Genomic DNA, 22,609 nt, shown 5'->3' with positions numbered 1-22,609 from the left:
GTACAAATATGCTTAAAATAATCATCTGAAACTGAACACGACATATTGTGTTGTTGTAAGGGACAGAATTATAGATTAGAAAAAAAATTGTTTGCGTACCTTATTTTGACGTCTGAACTTCGATTGTGTTTAATTATCCCGCTTTTGAGTTTTGAAGTGTGAAATTCGGTGAATATGTTAAGTAAAATAATTAATTTAAGTTAAGCAAAAAAAAAAAAAAAAAAAAAATTTAATATTTATACGAAAAAAGCCATTTTAAAATCTTTGATAAATAAATTAACAATTTTTTTTTAGCGAGCTGAATAATGCATGACCATTATTAAACAGGGCATGCTTTGAAGAATACAAAAAAAAATTCGATAAATATTGTGCCCTTTGTGTTAAAAATAGCATCATTTTTTCGATCCCGTTTGAAAACGTTTGCCGCCTTTCGACTACGGTGGACCAAACGCGCTGAAATAATTTTTTTGTATTCTGCTTTAAATTGCCCCCTCCCCCATTTTGGGGAGCCTGGCCCCCACACACATACACATTAAAAACCAAACTCATACAAATGGTCACCCATCTGGTATTGGCCAGCCTCAGCGTTAATAATACATTGAAATTTTCGTCACTGAAAAATAAGTTTTTTTTAGCCTGTTTGGTCTTCCATAGTTTGCTTTTTATCAACTAGATCGACGCGAAGTAACTGGTTGCCTATATGAATAAGTGGAATTATTTGAAATCCAGGTACTTATATTTTTGCATATTCTCATAGAAAATGATCCTAAATCTTAGTTAGACAACAAATAAATATATTAATTATTTCAAATACCTTTTTTTTTTTAAATATTTTTGTACGTGTCTTGTGCAAGAAAAAAAATGTCAATTGTTAACTTTTTTGGGAAAATTTAACATTTAAAATTTAATTAAAAATAGTAGAAAGAGTTTTACATTATTCTGTTTTCTATATGATAAAATTCAGGGTTTTATCTTTCTGGAAAAAAAAGTTACTCAGAAATAATGGATTTTAATAAATGTAATTTCGTTTTAAAAAACAACAACAACTTTATTTTTCGGCTATTTTTGGCGGTGCCTATATTAAACATACAGATATATTAAACATACGGATATATTAAACATACAGATATATTAAACATACGAATATATTAAACATACGAATATATTAAACATATGAATATATTAAACATACGAATATATTAAACATATGAATATATTAAACATACGAATATATTAAACATACGAATATATTAAACATACGGATATATTAAACATACGGATATATTAAACGTACGAATATATTAAACATACGGATATATTAAACATACGGATATATTAAACATACGAATATATTAAACATACGAATATATTAAACATATGAATATATTAAACATACGAATATATTAAACATGCGAATATATTGAACATACGGATATATTAAACATACGAATATATTAAACATACGGATATATTAAACATATGAATATATTAAACATACGAATATATTAAACATACGGATATATTAAACATACGAATATATTAAACATACGGATATATTAAACATACGAATATATTAAACATACGAATATATTAAACATACGGATATATTAAACATATGAATATATTAAACATACGAATATATTAAACATACGAATATATTAAACATACAGATATATTAAACATACAGATATATTAAACATACGGATATATTAAACATACGGATATATTAAACATACGGATATATTAAACATACAGATATATTAAACATACAGATATATTAAACATACAGATATATTAAACATACGGATATATTAAACATACGAATATATTAAACATACGGATATATTAAACATACAGATATATTAAACATACGGATATATTAAACATACGGATATATTAAACATACAGATATATTAAACATACGGATATATTAAACATACGGATATACGTGGAGGGAGGATATATAGTCATGTCAGTTTGTTCACAGGCATCAATCGCATTTTCCGTCATCTCCCACTCTCGTCTCACTATTTTTCGATCACCCCTCGCTTAGAATAGCCATTCTTTTTCTATTTTGATCTATTCATTTCATTCTCTTTCAGCTCGTCACAGTTTCTCATCTTCCTCTTTCAATCGCTATGTCTCTTTCTGATCTCATCTCTCTCTATTCTCCTTTTACCTTCTCTCCATCACCTTTTCAACCTCTTTATCCCCTTTTCTAGCCCTGATCCTCTCGTTCGTCCAACTCTTTCCATACTATTTCTCTATACATATCTTTCAACTTACCTTTGGTCTAGCCATGAAATCCTCATCGTTTATTTTAATTCGTGCGAATTCTTTTGGAATCTGAAACAAAAAAAATCAGATTAATTTTCTGTTTGAACAAAGAAAAAAATGGGGGGGGGGAGGAGATAATCAAAATGGGGGTGAGTCAAACATCATCAGATGGAGGAAAGAATGGAATATGCTGTAAAAAGAAACCTGACGATTCCACTTCCTTTAAAAGAAAGGTTGCTACGAAAATCAACACCAAAATAACTGATTATTTCAAATAGATTGGCATGAATCATATGAGATTATGAATACTTTTTACGAAATGGAATATTAAAAATTGTAATCAGAAATGGGAAATGGTCTAATCCTGATCTAGTCTTGTTTTCCCCTCTCCAACATCAGTTTCTTGTTGAAATAGAGATGGCAATTAGATTTGCCGCTGTTGGAGGAGTACATAAAAATGCTGCTTCTTTATTATTGCTATATTATTATTTTTTATGGGTTAGGATTAGTGTTGGGTGACAGTGATTACGCGACAAAGTTTACTTTTCAGGGTTATAACTGAAGGGTCAGAGTTAGTGAGTAAGTAGTTGAAGAAAAGTGTCCGAAATTAAACAGCGATAAAAGGTGGTAATTTTTGACTCCATGGACATTTCTATTTGGATATTCATAATATTGACTTTTATTGTTTCCTCTCTCCTGAAAAAAACAAAAAAAAAAAACAACAAAAAAAAAACGGTAAAATTTCATCAAAACCTGTAAACTTTTCTGACAATAATTTTCTGCTCCTATTTTAAGGAAATACCAAAATTACAAACTGCCTTTTAACATTCTGAAATACTGCGAAATGATGTTAGATATGTCACACTCAAAGGTCGAAGCTGACACAAAAATTGAAAAAATAAGCCAAAGAAACGAGAGAACCATAGCTGCATGATATTCACGAATAGCTTACACAATTTTGTCTGGATAACAACCGTGGTATCAGTTGCTAAGATTGCTGCGAACTGGTTGGATCATTCTACTTCCTCCGAAAGAACTCCTGATGCAATTCTATAGTTATATAAAAGTCAGATACGTCTTAAGATGGAGATAGAAGCTACATTTAAAGAGATGCCACCCAGAGTATTCTTAAATATGTTAACAGAGTACAAAATTGACTTCGCAATCTGCCAATCTATTCTATCGTTATTTCTATAGAAGATGCTTGACTAAGCTAAAAGCACTGGTTCCACCTTGTAAGACATTCACAATAAGAACTTGTCTAGCTACCACAACTGAATAGTTGTGTGCATAGCATCAAGGGGAATTCCCATGATCAGAGTTTCTAAGAACTTCCCGCCTGAGAAACACATTACCATGGGACTACCTACCTACAGACCAAAACATGACCATCTTCAAATCGAATGATAACAGGAATGGATATTTTTATGATGTATTAATTCAAACTGCTATTTCAAACTTAAACGGTCCTGGATATGACCTTAAACTATATCCGATGGTGAGGCCCCAGCTTGCGGGCTTTGGAGAGTGTGGAGCCACCCTTTAATTGCCATTACTCTTACTAGTCTCACACAAAAACACGCGTTCACATCTCAAGTTATATTAATTGTCATATACATACGCGCGCACGTCCACACACGTACATATATTTACGTTCGCGTATATACACTCACATTCACGTGTATACACACACACACGCTAACGTACACACATGTACTCATATATACGCACATATACGCGCACACATACGCACACATGGGCGACGTCACTTCCCCTTTCAAAGGAAATCCACACATGTGCAAAAGACACACCGGAAACACCTATAAAAGGAAGAGACAAGCTGTTTCCACCCTTTTCACACCAGCTTCCGAGCTGGGTGGTCTAGGGACCGACAGCGTGCCTTTTCGGCATGCACGCACGCGCATGCCTCACGCCACTTGCTACTATGTGGGACAAAAAGCTAACAGACCATACGTACATTTTATACGCTTTCTATCTCCATAAACTGGATTGACATTCTCACTCTTTCTCTCTCTCTCTATCTACAACTTGTGCCAGAGAACACCTCCGTGTAGCTGACTGCTAACATGTCTTTGTGTACACGCTGCACTATCATTTCAATTTCCATTACATTACTCACTCTTCCCACGTGCGAATGAACGATAGTGACCCGAACGTGAGATGAACACACATTTCCTTTTTCCTTCTATACCAACAGTCCCGCAACAAACGATGGTTACACCCACGCAGACATGAACACGTGTTATATCTAAAACAATAATAATTAGAAATAGTATAAAATTTAATATAAGAAACAATAATTAGAAATAGTATAAAATTTAATATAAGAAATTTAATATGAGAAATAATAATCAGAAATAGTATAAAATTTAATATAAGAAATAATAATTAGAAATTGTATAAAATTTAATATAAGAAACAATAATAAGAAATTGTATGAAATTTAATATAAGAAACAATAATTAGAAATATTAAATTAATATAAGAAGCAATAATCAGAAATAGTATTAAATTAATATAAGAAAAATTAATAGTATTAAATTAATAAATAATAATGATAGTATTAAATTAATATAAGAAGCAATAATCAGAAATAGTAAACAATTTAATATAAGAAACAATAATTAGAAATAGTATAAAATTTAATATAAGAAACAATAATTAGAAATATTAAATTAATATAAGAAGCAATAATCAGAAATAGTATTAAATTAATATAAGAAACAATAATAGTATTAAATTAATAAATAATAATAATAGTATTAAATTAATATAAGAAGCAACAATTTAATATAAGAAACAATAATTAGAAATAGTATAAAATTTAATATTAGAAACAATAATTAGAAATATTAAATTAATATAAGAAGCAATAATCAGAAATAGTATTAAATTAATATAAGAAACAATAATAGTATTAAATTAATAAATAATAATAATAGTATTAAATTAATATAAGAAGCAATAATCAGAAATAGTAAACAATTTAATATAAGAAACAATAATTAGAAATAGTATAAAATTTAATATAAGAAGAAGCAATAATCAGAAATAGTATAAAATTTAATATAAGAAGCAATAATCAGAAATAGTATAAAATTTAATATAAGAAGCAATAATCAGAAATAGTATAAAATTTAATATAAGAAGCAATAATCAGAAATAGTATAAAATTTAATATAAGAAACAATAATCAGAAATAGTATAAAATTTAATATAAGAAACAATAATCAGAAATAGTATAAAATTTAATATAAGAAGCAATAATCAGAAATAGTATAAAATTTAATATAAGAAACAATAATCAGAAATAGTATAAAATTTAATATAAGAAGCAATAATCAGAAATAGTATAAAATTTAATATAAGAAACAATAATCAGAAATAGTATAAAATTTAATATAAGAAGCAATAATCAGAAATAGTATAAAATTTAATATAAGAAACAATAATCAGAAATAGTATAAAATTTAATATAAGAAGCAATAATCAGAAATAGTATACAAGTGAATATGAGAAACAATAAATGTATTAGTATAACATTAAATATGAGACGCAATACTTATAGTAAAAAGTAATTATGTTACGTAAAAATTATATAAGTATAAAAGTGAATATGAGAAGTTATAATTATCACTTATTTAAAAATGCATATGTAAAATTTTAATTATAAATAATATAAAAATGAATATGTAAAATAAAATAATAAATTATAAAATAAATAAAATTAGATATTACAAAAAATATATTCTGAATAGTATAAAAGTGATTATGTAAAATAACAATTATAAATAATATAAAAATTAATAAGTGAAATAATAATTATAAATAAAAAATATATAATAAAAGTGATTATGTAAAATAAATTATAAATAATATAAAAAGGACTATGTAAAATAAAATTATGAATTATAAAATAAATAAAATTATAAATTATAAAAGTAAATTATAAATAATATAAAAATGAATATGTAAAATAGTAATTATACATAATATAAAAATGATTATGTAAAATAATAATTATAATAATATAAAAGTGATTATGTAAAATAATAATTATAAATAATATAAAAAATATTATGTAAATAACAATTATAAGTAATATAAAAATGAATATGTAAAATAATAATTATAAATAGTATAAAATATTATGTAAAATAATAATTAGAAATAATATAAAATGATTATGTAAAATAATAATTATACATAATATCAAAAAGAAAATAAGAAGCAATAATGATAAATTTTATTTAACTGAATACGAGCAGCAATAATTATAAATATTAGATTTAAACATTGTCAGAAATTTGTGCTTTATAAACGTAAATTTTCCCTAATTCTCAGTGTGGTTGGCAGTGGCCTCGAGGATGACAATGTCGTTCGAATCTTTCGAATTGCCACAATTGTCAATTCCTACCCTGATTTTTGGGAAAGCATAAAACACTAGTCATCATTATGAAAAAATGATCAGTTAAAATCTATAATCATTTCGCTTCTTTTAGAATATAATCACTTAAAGTTGAGCACTGCCTGTGAAATAAAAATGGCGGTTGGCTGCAAGATGGCCACTTTCATTCACTCAATTACTATAGATCATCTTAATTAAGTGAATCTATTTACAAGGATGTGAAAGGAAGAACCACTAGTATTTGGAGTTATAAAAAATGAATATATATATATATATATATATATATATATATATATATATATATATATATATATATATATATATATATATATATATATATTGTAAGTACGTTGTCTTTTCTGCATCAGTGTAGGTAAAAAGAGATTTGTGCTGACAATTGCCTCACATAGTTATGCTATGTTAAGCACGGTTAAAATGGTGGATAATAATAGGATATTAGACAAAAGTCCTGTGTGTCTAAAAGCAAGTTGAGAATTAATGAGGAAATGACTCAAGAATAATGTATTTTCGTCTCTAGTTTGCTTCACCTGTTGTTGTGTATGTGCTTTCCTGATAATTAGATTATTTTCCTAAACATTTTCCTTAAAAAAATTTGCACGGGATTATTAAACTGAAATCTTTTGACATTGCACTTTCAAGATAAACACGTTGAATTATGTTCTTTTTTTCCTTCAATAAATACCTAGTGTAATATAATAAAAATATTTAAAATCGATTGGTATTAAGTAATTATAATTATTAGATACAGTAATTCTAATAAATATTGCATAAACTACAATTAAATAGACTTTAATAATTCCATGTGGATATCTCTATATAAAGTTAAGTATATTTATATATTTATATACTTGTATGTACATCATTCACTCTGAAAGTAACTAAATAATTATTATAAATTTTGTAAAACAAGCGCAAGTATTTGTAATATGGGATATATGTATTTAGTTTAATTTTATGCAAAGGGAGATCAAGTTGTTTTTTTTTTTTTTTTTTACACAGAGATCACTTATCAAGGCCCGGAAGCCACTCAGGGATAAGGGTTATTGCAAGTACATTACATTAGTGAGGAGATTTGATGAAGTGTTTACTTAAGGGGGCGGTTCATTAGGAATTTGTTAACATTAGACTTGAAGACATCCAAGTTGTAATCCGGAGGGAAGCAGGCAGACGGAACAGAGTTCCACAGGCGTGCAGTTCTAAGAAAGAAGCTTTTTTCATGAAATCTGCGTTTTGATTTAGGCACAGATATAGAGTGGGGGAAATTTTTCACAGTGGATTCAGCTAGACGGGTGTTTTTCATGAAAGATTGGCGAGGGGGGACCAGGGATTGGAGTTCAGACGAGCACCTGCCATGAAAATAACGATAAAACAAGGATAGACTCGCAACCTCTCTTCTGTGGGAGAGGGATTGCAGGTTAGAGAAAAGGGCATCCCCCACTAAACCACAAAGTCTATTTTGTACTCTGTCAAGGCGTGATAGGCTGTTTTTGGCAGCTCCTGCCCAGATATGGCAATAGTATTCCATCCTTGGCCGTACTTGGCTTTTTATATAGATAGTTACTTGTGCAAATTCAGATAACTTTAATTTCTGTATAAATTCTATCAGTTAAGCAATATTTCTGAATTTTAATTTCTTCTTAAGGTCTCTTGAGCATTAAATCCAGAAATTTTCTGATCCAAATTATATGACAAAATTTTGATCAAAATTAGGATAAGAATTCTAGATATTTTTAATAGCATTATTCCTCGATTTGAATTTTAACAAGACATAAAATTGGTGCAAAACTATTCTTGGAATTAATTTGAGCAGATCTGAGAGATGACACATCTTTAATTAAAAATATCCAATAAAATACGAGCAGTATGTAATATGACTATCACCATAAAGTAGGGAATCTAAAACATTTCATAGTTTACTCACCCCTAGATTTTTAGAATACTTCTGGGATACAACTTATTAATTAAGAATTAACCAAAAATGTTTATTATTTAATAATAGTATTAATAATGAAGTTTACATTAATAACAATATATATATATATAAATGTAAATGACTTAAAAATTATAATTAACCTCACATGTATTATATTACATAAAATCTAAATAATCATTGAGTAACCTCCCTTTAACAAAACAGATTTGATCAATAGATAGTTAAACCTAATTGGGATTAATTAAATGATTGCTCTTGAAACATATCAAAGCCTCAGTATAATCACTTCAACATAAAATTGAGACCGACATGTTCACGGTAATATACCATATATGTTTTGAGCAGAACATTTACATCAGGAATGAAGAGAAGATATGGATGTTTAACATTAACTCATGACAGTTCACTTCTGCCTTGAAGAGTTACCCTATGTAAAAATACCGATTTCTCGTCACTTTGGGTATTATATTCCATGTTATTTAAATTTATATTTATATTTATTTATTTATCAATTAATTAATACTATTATTATTTATTATTTATTTGAAAGAAAGAAAAACGTTATCATCCGAGCTGGAAGTCTTGTTACAGATAGGTCTAGACGTGGCTTCTAGTCCTTTGTTTTGTATTGTTTCTATCGCTTGCTTCTTGATGTGGGAGGTGGTGTCAGCGTTATTTGTGTTTGAGGGTGTTAGTTTTCTTGATGTATAGATTTCGGTGGGGTTGTCTATCTTCTTGTTTAATAAGGCGTCTGGTAATCTGTTATCATGGATCAGGTTGTGTGTATCTGCATTTATTCAGGAGGTAATAGTGGTTTTGAAGTGTGGCTCTCCTGCTGCTATCAACTGATATGTGGAACTGTCTATAAGACAGGGATTCAACAACTGTGCCAGTGTTGTCCCACTGCAGGGGGTTTGTGTCCATATTGATGGATGCATGTTCTTCAATTCTTAATAGATTAAGTTGTTGCCTGTTCTCAGTATGTTTGGTGTTGCATTCAGCAAATTCCAACCACTCATGGCAGAATTTTGTAGGGTTTAATAAGTCATTCAAAGATTGAGTGAACAGCAGTTTTACTGATGACACACTTTTGTTTAGTGGTGGTGTGTTGCAATCTAGTAGAAGTGTTTTTATCACTTGGTTTGTATCCAGTGAACCACTATGACTAATGTTTGTTGTGAGTATCTGCTTTATGTACTTGACAACTGCCTTAGCTCTGCCATTGCTTTGCGGATAATAATTGGTACTCACAGGTTTATACCCCATATTTATAGAAATGTCTTTCATTTATCAAAGTTGTATGGGGTCAATCATCACAGACAATTTCCTCCAGCACACTGTAATTCATAAAAGCCTGTGGGAAACCGAATTTAATATCACTTTAATATTAACGAATGGTGGTGGCCCTGGTTATTCTGATGTGAATTGGTTCTTTGTTCATGTGGAATTCTCTCTTCTTCCTTTAGTCATCTGATATGAAGGAGGCGTTATCACTCTGGTCGTCATTAGTGTCATCCTCCATTAGATAATGCTATGTTTAGGCATGTATTTGAGAAGTGGTTTTCTCTTTTGCATTTGTGGCATTGCCTCCGACCTTTTGGGTTGCGGTTAGGGTTAGGTTTGCATTTGTTGCCAACTCCTGTCCTGGTATTATTCTGTGAAGTAAATTTTTTCAACAATGTAGATTTGATTTGAGTTGATTGGGGACAATTTGTGGGGTCTCTGCAGGTCGAAAGTGGTCTGATGCTCTAGCAGTAGATTCCAGGATTCAGTCAAGTCATTTATGGTTGGCTGAGAAGTAATCTCTGTCAAAATGTGGTGGGATGTGTGCCATAAGCTGGCAATGATCTGGGATTCAATCATATCCTCTAAAACAGATGTTTATATTGTTGGTTGCTGCAACCACATTGTCTTTCGAAGGTGTGGAGTATCGCTTGTGATTTCAATCAGGAAATGAGGGATGTGATAGTTTCCGCATCTCTTGCTTCATCACAAAGAATTGTTGACGATAAACGTCAGGGTGGATGGATTTCACTACAATGTATTTAAGGCATCTTATTGGTATTATTAAAGTCATCTTAATGGTATTATTTAAGGCATCTTAATGGTATTATTAAAGGCATCTTACTGGTATTATTTAAGGCATCTTACTCGTATTATTAAAGACATCTTACTGGTATTATTTAAGGCAACTGACTGGTATTATTTAAGGCATATTACTGATATTATTTTAGGCATCTTAATGGTATTATCAACGGCATCTTACTGGTATCATTTAAGGCATCTTAATGGTATTATCAACGGCATCTTACTGGTATCATTTAAGGCATCTTAATGGTATTATTTAATGAATCTTACTGGTATTATTTAAGGCATCTTAGTGTTATCATCTAAGGCATCTTACTGGTATTATTTAATGAATCTTACTGGTATTATTTAAGGCATCTTAATGGTATTATCGTACTGATATTATCTAAGGCATCTTACTGGTATTATTAAAGACATTTTAATTGTATTATCTAGGGCATCTTACTGGAATTATTAAAGGCGTCTTACTGGTATTATTTAAGGCATCTTATAACTATTATCTAAGGCACCTTACTGGTATAGTTTAAGGCATCTTACTGGTATTATTTAAGGCATCATAATGGTATTATTTAATGAATCTTACTGGTATTATTTAAGGCATCTTACTGGTATTATTTAATGAATCTTACTAGTATTATTTAAGGCATCTTAATGGTATTATCTAAGGCATTGTACTGGTATTATTTAAGGCATCTTACTCGTATCATTTAAGACATAATAATGGTATTATTTAAGACATCTTACTGGTATTATTTAAGGCATCTGACTGGTATTATTTAAGGCATATTACTAATATTATTTTAGGCCTCTTACTAGTATTATTTAAGGCATCTTACTGGTATTATTTCAGGCATCTTAATGGTATTATCAACGGCATCTTACTGGTATCATTAAAGGCATCTTAATGGTATTATTTAATGAATCTTACTGGTATTATTTAAGGCATCTTACTGGTATTATTATAGGCACTTTACTAGTATTATTTAAGGCATCTTAATGGTATTATTAAAGGCATCTTACTGGTATTATCTAAGGCATCTCACTGGTATTATTTAAGGCATCTTACTGGTATTATTTAAGGCATCGTACTGGCATTATTTAAGACATCTTCTGTTATTATTTAAGGCATTTTAATGGTATTATTATAGGCATCTTACTGGTATTATTGAATGCGTCTTGACCAATTTAATTGAACGGCATGCAGATCATTGCTCGTTTCAAGTTTTTATATTTATATTATTTAAGGCATCTTACTGGTATTATTTAAGGCATCTTACTGGGATTATTTAAGGAATCTTACTGGTATTATTCAAGGCCTTTTACTGGTATTATTTAAGGCATCTAACTGGTATTATATAATTAATCTTACTGGTATTATTTAATGCATCTTACTGGTATTATCTAAGGCATCTTGCTGGTATTATATAAGGCATCTTACTGGTATTATCTAAGGCATTTTAATTGTATTATTTAATGAATCTTACTGGTCTTATTAAAAGAAATCTTACTGGTATTATTTAAGGCATCTTACTGGTATTATTTAATGAACCTAACTGGTAATATTTAATGAATCTTACTGGTATTATTTAAGGCATCTTACTGGTATTATTAAAGTCATCTTACTGGTATTATTTAAGACATCTTACTGGTATTATATAAGGCCTCTTACTGGTATTATTCAAGGCATCTTACTGGTATTATTTAAGGCATCTTAATGGTATTATTTAAGGCATCGTACTGGTAATGTTTAAGGCATCTTACTGGTATTATTTTAGGCATTTTAATTGTATTATCGAGGGCACCTTACTGGTATGATTTAAGGCATCTTACTACTATTATCTAAGGCACCTTACTGGCATGATTTAAGGCATCTTACTGGTATAATGTAAGGCATCTTAATGGTATGATGAAATGAATCTTACTGGTATTATTTAATTAATCTTACTGGTATTATTTAAGGCATCTCAATGGTATTATGTAATGAATCTTGCTGGTATTATTTAAGGCATCTTACTGGTATTATTTAATTAATCTTACTGGTATTATTTAATGAATCCTACTGGTATTATTTAAGGCATCTTACTGGTATTATTTAAGGCCTCTTAATGGTATTATTTAAGGCATCTTGCAGGTATTATTTAAGGCATCTTACTGGTATCATTTAAGGAATTTTACTGGAATTATTTAATTAATCTTACTGGTATTATTTAAGGCACCTTACTGGTATTATCTAAGGAATCTTACTGGTAGTATTTAAGGCATCTTACTGGTATTATTTAAGTCATCTTACTGGTATTATTCAATTTATCTTACTGGTATTATTTAAGGCATCTTACTGGTATTATTTAAGGCATCTTACTTGTATTATTTAAGTCATCTTACTGGTAATGTTTAATTAATCTTACTTGTATTATTTAAGGAATCTTACTGGGATTATTTAAGGAATCTTACTGGTATTATTCAAGGCATCTAACTGGTATTATATAATTAATCTTACTGGTATTATTTAAAGCATCTTGTTGGTATTATTAAAAGCATCTTACTGGTATTATCTAAGGCATTTTAATTGTATTATTTAATGAATCTTACTGGTCTTATTAAAGGAATCTTACTGGTATTATTCAAGGCATCTTACTGGTATTATTTAATGAATCTTACTGGTAATATTTAATGAATCTTACTGGTATTATTTAAGGCATCTTACTGGTATTATTTAATTAACCTTACTGGTATTATTTAAGACATCTTACTGGTATTATATAAGGCCTCTTACTGGTATTATTTAAGGCATCTTACTGGTACTATTTAAGGCATAATAATGGTATTATTTAAGGCATCGTACTGGTAATGTTTAAGGCATCTTAATGGTATTATTTAAGGCGTCGTACTTGTAATGTTTAAGGCATCTTACTGGTATTATTTTAGGCATTTTAATTGTATTATCTAGGGCATGTTACTGGAATTATTTAAGGCATCTTACTGGTATTATTTAAGGCATCTTACTGGTAATATTTAAGGTATCTTACTGGTATTATTTAAGGCATCTCACTGGTATTATTTAAGGCATCTTACTACTATTATCTAAGGCACCTTACTGGTATAATTTAAGGAATCTTACTGGTATTATTTTAGGCATCTTAATGGTATTATGTAATGAATCTTACTGGTATTATTTAAGGCATCTAACTGGTATTATATAATTAATCTTACTGGTATTATTTAATGCATCTTACTGGTATTATTCAAGGCATCTTGCTGGTATTATTTAAGGCATCTTACTGGTATTATCTAAGGCATTTTAATTGTATTATTTAATGAATCTTACCGGTCTTATTTAAGGCCTCTTACTGGTATTATTTAAGGCATCTTACTGGTATTATTTAAGGCATCTTAATGGTATTATTTAAGGCTACGTACTGGTAATGTCTAAGGCATCTTACTGGTATTATTTTAGGCATTTTAATTGTATTATCTAGGGCATCTTACTGGAATTATTTAAGGCATCTTACTGGTATTATTTAAGGAATCTTACTACTATTATCTAAGGCACCTTACTGGTATGATTTAAGGCATCTTACTGGTATAATTTAATGAATCTTACTGGTATTATTAAAGGCATTTTACTGGTATTATTTAAGGCATCTTACTGGTATTATTTAAGGCATCTTACTACTAGTATCAAAGGCACCTTACTGGTATGATTTAAGGAATCTTACTGGTATTATTTAAGGCATCTTAATGGTATTATGTAATGAATCTTACTGGTATTATTTAAGGCATCTTACTGGTATTATTTAGGGCATCTTACTGGTATTATTTAAGGCATCTCAATGATATTATTTAATGAATCTTACAGGTATTATTTAAGGCATCTTACTGGTATTATTTAATGAATCCTACTGGTATTATTTAAGGCATCTTACTGGTATTATTTAAGGCATCTTATTAGTATTATTTAATGCATCTTAATGGTATTATTTAATTAATCTTACTGGTATTATTTAATGAATCATACTTGTATTATTTAAGGCATCTTACTGGTATTATTTAAGGCATCTTAATGGTATTATTTTAGGCATCTTACAGGTATTATTTAAGGCATCTTAATGGTATTATTTAAGGCATCTTACTTGTATCATTTAAGGTATTTTACTGGTATTATGTAATGAATCTTACTGGTATGATTTAAGGCACCTTACTGGTATTATCTAAGGAATCTTACTGGTAGTATTTAAGGCATCTTACTGGTATTATTAAACTCATCTTACTGGTATTATTTTATTAATCTTACTGGTATTATTTAAGGAATCTTACTGGTATTATTTAAGGCATCTTACTGGTATTATTTAAGGCATCTTACTGGTATTATTTAAGTAATCTTAATGGTATTATTTAATTAATCTTACTTGTATTATTTAAGGCATCTTACTGGGATTATTTAAGGAATCTTACTGGTATTATTCAAGGCATCTTACTGGTATTATATAATTAATCTTACTGGTATTATGTAATGCATCTTACTGGTATTATGTAAGGCATCTTGTTGGTATTATTTAAGGCATCTTACTGGTATTATTTAATGAATCTTACTGGTAATAGTTAATGAATCTTACTGGTATTATTTAAGGCATCTTACTGGTATTATTAAAGTCATCTTACTGATATTAGTTAAGACATCTTACTGGTATTATATAAGGCCTCTTACTGGTATTATTTAAGGCATCTTACTGGTATTATTTAAGGCATCTTAATGGTATTTCTTAAGGCACTGTACTGGTAATGTTTAAGGCATCTTACTGGTATTATTTTAGGCATTTTAATTGTATTATCTAGGGCATGTTACTGGAATTATTTAAATCATGTTACTGGTATTATTTAAGGCATCTTACTGGTATTATTTAAGGCATCTTACTGGTATGATTTGAGGCATCTCACTTGTATTATTTAAGGCATCTTACTACTATTATCTAAGACACCTTACTGGTATGATTTAAGGCATCTTACTGGTATTATTTAAGGCATGTTAATGGTATTATGTAACGAATATTACTTGTATTATTTAAGGCATCTAACTGGTATTATATAATTAATCTTACTGGTATTATTTAATGCATCTTACTGGTATTATCTAAGGCATCTTGCTGGTATTATGTAAGGCATGTTACTGGTATTATCTAAGGCATTTTAATTGTATTATTTAATGAATCTTACTGGTCTTATTAAAGGAATCCTAATGGTATTATTTAAGGCATCTTACTGGTATTATTTAATGAATCTAACTGGTAATATAAATGAATCTTACTGGTATTATTTAAGGCATCCTACTGGTATTATTTAAGACATCTTTCTGGTATTATATAAGGCCTCTTACTGGTATTATTTAAGGCATCTTACTGGTATTATTTAAGGCATCTTACTGGTATTATGTAATTAATCTTATAGGTATTATTTAAGGCATCTTACTGGTATTATTTAAGGCATCTTACTGGTATTATTTAAGGCATCTTACTAGTATTATTTAAGTCATCTTGCTGGTATTATTTAATGAATCTTACTGGTCTTATTAAAGGAATCCTAATGGTATTATTTAAGGCATCTTACTGGTATTATTTAATGAATCTAACTGGTAATATTAATGAATCTTACTGGTATTATTTAATGAATCTTACTGGTATTATTTAAGACATCTTTCTGGTATTATATAAGGCCTCTTACTGGTATTATTTAAGGCATCTTACTGGTATTATTTAAGGCATCTTAATGGAATTATTTAAGGCATCGTACTGGTAATGTTTAAGGCATCTTACTGGTATTATTTTAGGCATTTTAATTGTATTATCTAGGGCATTTTACTGGAATTATTTAAAGCATCTTACTGGTAATATTTAAGGCATCTTACTACTATTATCTAAGGCACCTTACTGGTATGATTTAAGGCATCTTACTGGTATTTTTTAATGAATCTTACTGGTATTATTTAAGGCATCTTACTGGTATTATGTAATTAATCTTATAGGTATTATTTAAGGCATCTTACTGGTATTATTTAAGGACTCTTACTGGTATTATTTAAGGCATCTTACTAGTATTATTTAAGTCATCTTGCTGGTATTATTTAATGAATCTTACTGGTATTATTTAAGGCATCTTACATGTATTATTATAGGCATCTTACTGGTACTATTTAAGGCATCTTACTGGTATTATTTAATTAATCTTACTGGTATTATTTAAGGCATCTTGCAGGTATTATTTAAGGCATCTTACTGGTATTATTTAATTAATCTTACTGGTATTATTTAAGGCATCTTACAGGTATTTTTTAAGGCATCTTACTGGTAATTTTTTTTTATTAATCCTACTGGTATTATTTAAGGCATCTTACAGGTATTATTTAAGGCATCTTACTTGTATTATTTAAGGCATCTTAATGGTATTATTTAATTAATCTTACTGGTATTATTTAAGGCATCTGACTGGTATTATTTAAGGCATCTTACTGGTATTATTTAAGGCATCTGACTGGTATTATTTAAGGCATCTTACTGGTAATATTTAATTAATCTTACTGGTATTATTTAAGGCATCTTACTCGTATTATTTAAGGCATCTTACTGGTATTATATAAGGCATCTTACTGATATTATTATTGGCATCTTGCTGGTATTATTTAATGAATCTTACTGGTATGATAAGGCATCTTACTGGTATTATTTAAGGTATCTAACTGGTATTATTTAAGGCATCTTACTGGTATTATTTAAGGCATCTTACTTGTATGATTTGAGGCATCTCACTTGTATTATTTAAGGCCTCTTACTACTATTATCTAAGACACCTTAATGGAATGATTTAAGCCATCTTACTGGTATTATTAAAGGCATCTTAATGGTATGGTGTAATGAATATTACTTGTATTATTTAAGGCATCTAACTGGTATTATATAATTAATCTTACTGGTATTATTTAATGCATCTTACTGGTATTATCTAAGGCATCTTGCTGGTATTATGTAAGGCATGTTACTGGTATTATCTAAGGCATTTTAATTGTATTATTTAATGAATCTTACTGGTCTTATTAAAGGAATTCTAATGGTATTATTTAAGGCATCTTACTGGTATTATTTAATGAATCTAACTAGTAATATTAATGAATCTTACTGGTATTATTTAAGGCATCTTACTGGTATTATTAAAGTCATCTTACTGGTATTATTTAAGACATCTTTCTTGTATTATATAAGGCCCCTTACTGGTATTATTTAAGGCATCTTACTGGTATTATTTAAGGCATCTTAATGGAATTATTTAAGGCATCGTACTGGTAATGTTTAAGGCATCTTACTGGTATTATTTTAGGCATTTTAATTGTATTATCTAGGGCATCTTACTGGAATTATTTAAAGCATCTTACTGGTAATATTTAAGGCATCTTACTACTATTATCTAAGGCACCTTACTGGTATGATTTAAGGCATCTTACTGGTATTATTTAATGAATCTTACTGGTATTATTTAAGGCATCTTACTGGTATTATGTAATTAATCTTATAGGTATTATTTAAGGCATCTTACTGGTATTATTTAAGGCATCTTACTGGTATTATTTAAGGCATCTTACTAGTATTATTTAAGTCATCTTGCTGGTATTATTTAATGAATCTTACTGGTATTATTTAAGGCATCTTACATGTATTATTATAGGCATCTTACTGGTACTATTTAAGGCATCTTACTGGTATTATTTAATTAATCTTACTGGTATTATTTAAGGCATCTTGCAGGTATTATTTAAGGCATCTTACTGGTATTATTTAATTAATCTTACTGGTATTATTTAAGGCATCTTACAGGTATTTTTTAAGGCATCTTACTGGTATTATTTTTTTTATTAATCTTACTGGTATTATTTAAGGCATCTTACAGGTATTATTTAAGGCATCTTACTGGTATTATTTAAGGACTCTTAATAATATTATTTAATTAATCTTACTGGTATTATTTAAGGCATCTGACTGGTATTATTAAAGGCATCTTACTGGTATTATTTAAGGCATCTTACTGGTATTATTTAAGGCATCTTACTGGTAATATTTAATTAATCTTACTGGTATTATTTAAGGCATCTTACTCGTATTATTTAAGGCATCTTACTGGTATTATATAAGGCATCTTACTGATATTATTATTGGCATCTTGCTGGTATTATTTAATTAATCTTACTGGTATGATTTAAGGCATCTTACTGGTATTATTTAAGGTATCTTACTGGTATTATTTAAGGCATCTTAATGGTATTTTTTAAGGCACTGTACTGGTAATGTTTAAGGCATCTTACTGGTATTTATTTAGGCATTTTAATTGTATTATCTAGGGCATGTTACTGGAATTATTTAAGGCATCTTACTGGTAATATTTAAGGCATCTTACTGGTATTATTTAAGGCATCTTACTGGTATGATTTAAGGCATCTTACTGGTATTATTTAATGAATCTTACTGGTATTATTTAAGGCATCTTACTGGTATGATGTAATTTCTCTTATAGGTATTATTTAAGGCATCTTACTGGTATTATTTAAGGCATCTTACTGGTATTATTTAAGGCATCTTACTAGTAATATTTAAGTCATCTTGCTGGTATTATTTAATGAATCTTACTGGTATTATTTAAGGCATCTTACATGTATAATTATAGGCATCTTACTGGTATTATTTAAGGCATCTTACTGGTATTATTTAATAAATCTTACTGGTATTATTTAAGGCATCTTGCAGGTATTATTTAAGGCATCTTACTGGTATTATTTAATTAATCTTACTGGTATTATTTAAGGCATCTTACAGGTATTTTTTAAGGCATCTTACTGGGATTATTTTTTTATTAATCTTACTGGTATTATTTAAGGCATCTTACAAGTATTATTTAAGGCATCTTACTGGTATTATTTAAGGCATCTTGCTGGTATTATTTAATTAATCTTACTGGTATTATTTAAGGCATCTGACTGGTATTATTTAAGGCATCTTACTGGTATTATTTAAGGCATCTTACTGGTATTATTTAAGGCATCTTACTGGTAATATTTAATTAATCTTACTGGTATTATTTAAGGCATCTTACTCGTATTATTTAAGGCATCTTACTGGTATTATATAAGGCATCTTACTGATATTATTATTGGCATCTTGCTGGTATTATTTAATGAATCTTACTGGTATGATTTAAGGCATCTTACTGGTATTATTTAAGGTATCTTACTGGTATTATTTAAGGCATCTTAATGGTATTATTTAATTAATATTACTGGTATTATTTAAGGCATCTTACTGGTATTATTTAGCATCTTACTGGTATTATTTAAGGCATCTGACTGGTATTATTTAATGAATCCTACTGGTATTATTTAAGGCATCTTACTGGTATTATTTAAGGCATCTTACTGGTATTATTTAAGGCATCTTACTGGTATTCTTTAATGAATCCTACTGGTATTATTTAAGGCATCTTACTGGTATTATTTAAGTCATCTTACTGGTATTATTTAATTAATCTTACTGGTATTATTTAAGGCATCTTATTTGTATTATTTAAGGCATCTTAATGGTATTATTTAAGGCAACTTACTGGTATTATCTAAGGCATCTCACTGGTATTATTTAAGGCATCTTACTGGTATTATTTAAGGCATCGTACTGGCATTATTTAAGACATCTTCTGTTATTATTTAAGGCATTTTGATGGTATTATTTAAGGCGTCTTACTGGTATTATTTAAGGCATCTTACTGGTATTATTTAAGGCATCTTACTGGGATTATTTAAGGAATCTTACTGGTATTATTCAAGGCATTTTACTGGTATTATTTAAGGCATCTTACTGGTATTATTTAAGGCATCTTACTGGTATCATTTGAGTCATCTTACTGGTATTATTTAATTAATCTTACTGGTATTATTTAAGGCATCTTACAGGTATTATTTAAGGCATCTTAATGTATTATTTAAGGCACCTTACTGGTATTATTTAAGTCATCTTACTGGTATTATTTAAGGCATCTTACTGGTATTATTTAAGTCATCTTACTGGTATTATTTAAGGCATCTTACTGGTATTATTTAAGGCATCTTACTGGTATTATGTAAGGCGTCTTACTGGTATTATTGAATGCGTCTTGACCAATTTAATTGAACGGCATGCAGATCATTGCTCGTTTCAAGTTTTTATAGGGTCGATGGGCTGTGACATGTCTTTGTAGTCAAGCATCTTTGAATGTAAGACTGGTTTTATGACTGGGCGTTCACACCTCACACGTAGGTGGCGTTAAGAACGATGTGGGAGTGTGTTGCTTGGAAAATAATAAAGATGTCATAATTGGTGTCATTTTTCAGCATTATTGTTACTGGATCTGCATCATGAGAGTCGTTGTATCAATTTTGGTCTGTTTTGATTGTGGTTCGTTTGAGTTAGACATTTTCAGTGTGTATTTACTGGCTTCCTGTGTATCTTTTTCTTTTCTCGACTTGGGATGACTTGTTTTATTCCCATCTTTTTTTTTTTTTTTCTAATCCGACTCCGGACACTATATATAAATTATGGCAGAACATTTACATCCAGGAATGAAGTACAATACACGGGCATGGATATTTAACATTAACTTACAACGTATTTATTATATGTCTGCTATGATTGTCTACCTCTGCCTTAGAAGGTTTCTCCCATCGAGAGCAAACAACGCGGCTATTATATTCACATGATGGAGTTCATCCACTTGAAAACAGAATTTTTAACAGTAAAGACGAAACTTAAAACATTACTGTTGTGTTATTCAAGAAATGTTGAATATTCAAACGTTTCATTCAAAAATCATTTTTGAACGTTTAATAGAAAAGGTGAATATCAGCGGCCATCTTTTCGCTGGTTGAGTTTTATTTGGTTTATCTTCTTTATTAAAGAAAATTATTCATTTTGAAAATGTAATTCAAAACGATTTCGGTGTAGACTGCAAATCTATCTTAAAAAATAATCTTCAGTACTTTTCTTTATCTTAACTTGTTACTGATTTTAATACTTATATGTTTCATATAGGCATGGGGATTTGTAGTGTGGGATTTATGCTTAGATTTATGCAAAGCGGTAAAAGTAAATGGAGTCACTTTAGACATATTTCTGTGAAAATTTTATCAATTAATAATATTAATCTCTGAATTTCAATTTCCTCTTAAGATACTTTGACCTTCGACTCTAAATTTTGACACTTTTAGGATCCAAATTATGTAATAACATTTTAATTTAACCCGAAATTATAATTGATAAATTCTAATATACTGAAAAAAATCCTCTACATTTTAGTAACTGTGGCAATTTAGTATTTTACTAAAAGCGGGTGCTTAAGTACCCTGATTAGGGTTGTATACCTTCGATTGGGAGACTGTGCTGTTAATGTAAAAAATCTTATAAATTGTGACTGAAACTCTGAAAAGAAATGATGAGAAAGGGGAAATAACTTGATGAAAAAAAATCTGAGTAATATTTTGAAAAAAAAATTACAATTTAAAATAAGTTGATAATTGGGAAGTATAGGATTCACGAACTGAGGAAAACACCTATAAGTGACATTTATAAATGTTGAATTTTTTTGGAGTTATCATTGTAAAGTGTGAAAAAAAAACCCCACAAACTTTCCTAATGAATGATGAAAAGAAAAAGAGACTTAATGACCCTGAATAAGACCGTGAACTTCTACATTTTTATTACTTTTAATGAACTTTTGATTTTCTTTAATTCTTTGTAATGACTTTCTAATGAACTTTTGTATGGACAAAAAAAGAGGGAGAACCCTCGTTGGAGGGTGGCTAT

The 22,609-nt window shown here is 29.0% G+C and overlaps 1 protein-coding gene across 3 annotated transcripts in view; it reads right to left on the bottom strand.

Moving 5' to 3' along the window:
- Positions 1–22,609, bottom strand: part of LOC145241473 (uncharacterized) — a 419,465-nt gene that overhangs the window by 279,757 nt on the left and 117,099 nt on the right. For all 3 annotated transcript variants that reach the window (XM_080104459.1, XM_080104458.1, XM_080104460.1), the window contains exon 4: positions 2,287–2,346. In XM_080104459.1, the coding sequence (XP_079960585.1) occupies positions 2,287–2,346 (60 nt within the window). The remainder of the gene's footprint in view (positions 1–2,286; positions 2,347–22,609) is intronic.

The sequence above is a fragment of the Euprymna scolopes genome, chromosome 20 (assembly GCF_053919585.1).
Source record: "Euprymna scolopes isolate OS-2025 chromosome 20, ASM5391958v1, whole genome shotgun sequence".
In the NCBI taxonomy this organism is placed as follows: Eukaryota; Metazoa; Mollusca; class Cephalopoda; order Sepiida; family Sepiolidae; genus Euprymna; species Euprymna scolopes.
Note: the sequence above shows the minus strand (reverse complement) of the source record. Positions and strands in the feature narration are given on the sequence as shown.